We start from the raw sequence: 3794 nt of genomic DNA, 5'->3' as shown, positions 1-3794 counted from the left end.
TCATAGCGTTCTTAAAAAAAAATACATTAAAAATCCGTTCTTAAAAAATGTGCATTAAAAATCCATGCCTCATAGCATTCTTAAAACAGTGAGCGGAGCAGTATAGTCGGACAGGGCCGATCATACGATACCCTACTCAACTACCACGGAACTCTAACTTTCTGCAGATTTTTATTCCGATTAGAGGTCAACAAAACCTCTTCCTTACACTGACATATATCCGAATATTACAGATTCCATTCACCGTGGGCTGTTTTGTGAAAAAAAAGTTTTAGCTCCACTTCATCCCAATATAAATATCTTATCATCACCGATAATTATAGGCGTTATCCTTGACCATACCTCATGGAAAATTTCACAGCGATCTGTGCTATATTTCCGCCGTCCAGTGTGTTAATGAGTTACTAAATAATATCTGAGTACGTAAGCACCTGCAAATATTTAAATGTAACTCCCACATTCGAGAACATACGACAATATAATTGGTATCAATTTAAAGGTCAAGCACTCCACTTGGATATACTATCAAGTTCTCGGGTCTATGTCCTTTTCACACAAAAATCAGTCCATTTCATCCCCTAAATAGGGGTCTTCCTTGGGTAGAATCCATCCTACATGCAATGTTCCCTGAACATTGGTCCATAATTGTGGCCTGTATCGTGTTTACAAATTATAATGGACGGACGGACACACATTTCTAGATCGACTCAGCTAGTCGAGTTATGACGATCGGTATACTTGAAGGTGGGTCTAAGTCCAATATTTCGCGGCGTTACAAACTCTTGGGGCTGCACAAAGCTATAATACCCTGACAACATAGTTGTGTGGGGTAAAATTAATTTAAAACTCGTTACTGTCAATTAGGAACAACAATGTAAAATAATTTACATAAAGATACAAGATTGTTGAATGTCATCGAATGGAATTCGATCTAAAACACGACACTAATGACATGCTAATATTGGCTGTTATAATTGAGCCAACAAAAATAAGCCAGCATCATTTTGACCTGACAGCAGCTACAATTGTGGCCAATATTGGGAAAGTGATACCAATATTGCAATCATGACATCGGTTTCAAATAAAACAAGATTATGGCAGTCGGTGTTTCATTTATTCTACACATTGGTCCTTGTAAATCCCATGGTGACGGGATCCGATGAGGTGACTAAAAGAAATCCTTTAAGGAAAAATATCTTTTAATTTCTTTGTTTATCCTCGCTTTCATTCTCTTTACACCAGAAATCCTGGACTTATGAAATAAAATCGTTGGATTATTCGACGGCGGACGAGGACATTCTAAACACCAATTTGAGTGTGGAACGTGTATCTCGTGGTGTCTATGCCTTATCTGGCTCCATTGTATTGAATATCGACATTGATGAGAATACACAATGTTATGTAATGGGCTATCAAGAATATATATTTTTCTCTTAATGAAATATTCAATTTATTATTTAAGGTGGAGGCCAGTACCTATCGCAGCGACAATGGCGTCAACGAATACAAAGTATTAGCCTTCAAAATGTCTCGCCAAAATATAATTTCGGCAATCAATGGTTTTTACAAGGAAATGTTTATGGACACATTGAGCGAATGTTCCGATCTACCTGTATTTGAAGATAAGTTTGAGCCACCGATCGAAAAAAGAGAATATACCCTTACAAAGTGCCAATTTAGTCAAGATGGATTCCCCAATCATTTGGAAGAAGGTTTTTATAAAATTCTAATATCTGGTTCTGGTTGTCTGGATTGGCATTTCGCCGTTATTGTTGAAGTGGAAGCTACAAATTAAATAGGTTTCTTACTTTGATTTGCAAAATAAAGAAAATGTTAAAACTAAAAATTGAAAATTCTACGATTATTGGTATTTAAAAATATAATTTTAGTCCAATACTATTTCATCAATGATAACTTTTTTCACTTTATTGACCCTTAAGAAAAATTGACGTTCAAATGGTTTATGTCTTTTAAGTTGTTTTGAACATTTGCATTATAAGGAGCCATGTTGCTTGAAAAAATATTCTCTCCAATGTCACGTATTCACATTTCGACTCATCTCCGCTGACAATTTTAATATAGACTCCACATAAGGTGGGCGGTGTAAAAATTCTACTCACTTTTGCATTTGTGGATCTTGAAAATTCATGCTATACCTAAATACAAATTTCACGAAATATTGCCCAGGCTCGCAATAAACATCCGCAGAAAGTTTGATTTCCGTGGTAGTTGTGTAGGGTATCGTATGGTCGGCCCCGTCCGACTATACTGCTCCGCTCACTGGTTTTAGAAATATTTTGAAAAATACACGTTTCTTTTATTCTCTAAATATATATTCTTCAAAAATACACGCTTCTTTTATTCCTTGAATATATATTCTTCAAAAAATCCACGCTAGTACTTGAATAACAAAAATCTACGCTTCTTTTAGTCACTGAATATATGGAAGCTATATACCTATCCTTCTTTTAGTCCTTGGAAAAATATACTTTGGGAGATATATCTACATCTGAACCTATTTCAACAAACGGATGTGAACCTGTAGTAACTACAAAACAGTATGCAAAAATTTGGCTTAATAGGATAACATTGACAGTACGGTGAACCGAATCCAACAAAACTTCGCATACATTAATCTGGGCCTAATTCGGTACGCTGTACAAAATTTTGTCTCAATTGGACCAATAATGGAAGTTTGCATAAAATCGGACGAAGCTATATATGGGAGCTATATACTAGGGATACGTAGTCCAGCGCAAAAGTCGACTTGTAGACTTTTCGAATTTGCTTCTGAATAAAAAGTCGATTTTTAGACTTTTCGATTTTTGCCTTTGACTAAAAAGTCGAATTTTCGATCTTTCGATTTTGAATTTATGAAGAAAATCGAATGTCGATCTTGAAAAGTAGACTTTGCGATTTTCTCAAAGGTCAAAAGTCGACTTCGACTTTTAGACTTTTTAATACAAAAAGTCGATTAATTGATTAGTCGAAAGCCGATTTACTTATCCCTACTATATCTGAATCTGAACCGATTTTCTCCAATTTGCCCAAATAAGTGACATGTGGCAAATTTCATCCAAATCGAATCATAAATGCGACTTGTACATTGTTCACAAAAATACATGGACGGACGGACGGACAGACAAACGGACATGCATAAATCGACTCAGTAGGTGATTCTATGCATATTCTCAAAAGATACCATGTATCTATCTCGTTTTCTGTTACAAACATATGTACATAGACGTAATACCCTGTACCACATTGTGGTGAATGGTATAAAACATCGCGTAATTATTGTTTCAAATCAGGGCTTAAATAATACCATTAAAATTGCCTTACCATTAACCAGAATTGTAATACAAGTGCGAACACGAATATGTTTGGTTTAACTAACAAGATAAACGAATTTATAAACAAGAATGTGGCATGTCATCGAATAGATTGTGATGTAAAACATGGCTAACTTACAAGATGCTAATTGTTATCATACACCATGCTATTAAAACCGGCCACTAAATATAAGCTTAGAATCAGTTTGAACTGACAGCAGTTGGAAGGGTAGCCAGCGTTGGAAAAGTGTAATAATACAATAAAATTGGTGATTATGGTATTGGATTTAAGTAAAACAGGATTATGGCAGTTGGTATTTTATTTACTCCATAAATTCCTCTGGTAAATACCATGGTACCAGGAACAAATGAGGTAACTTAAGAAAAACATCCTTCAAGGAGGACAAGAATAAAAAAAATCCACCATAGCAATACGTGTTACTAACTGAACCAAGTGTAACA

At 35.2% G+C, this 3794-nt stretch overlaps 1 protein-coding gene across 1 annotated transcript; it reads left to right on the top strand.

Annotated features, from left to right (window-relative positions):
* Positions 1-1065: 1065 nt before the first annotated feature.
* Positions 1066-1795, top strand: LOC133328348 (uncharacterized). Its single transcript, XM_061536918.1, has 3 exons — positions 1066-1164; positions 1243-1401; positions 1463-1795. Exons 1-3 carry the CDS (start codon positions 1066-1068, stop codon positions 1793-1795), a joined length of 591 nt encoding a protein of 196 aa, XP_061392902.1.
* The last annotated feature ends 1999 nt before the right edge of the window (positions 1796-3794 follow it).

Source organism: Musca vetustissima, unplaced genomic scaffold, assembly GCF_032173495.1.
Source record: "Musca vetustissima isolate MV318-11 ecotype Yass unplaced genomic scaffold, APGP_CSIRO_Mvet_v1 utg659425, whole genome shotgun sequence".
In the NCBI taxonomy this organism is placed as follows: Eukaryota; Metazoa; Arthropoda; class Insecta; order Diptera; family Muscidae; genus Musca; species Musca vetustissima.
Note: the sequence above shows the minus strand (reverse complement) of the source record. Positions and strands in the feature narration are given on the sequence as shown.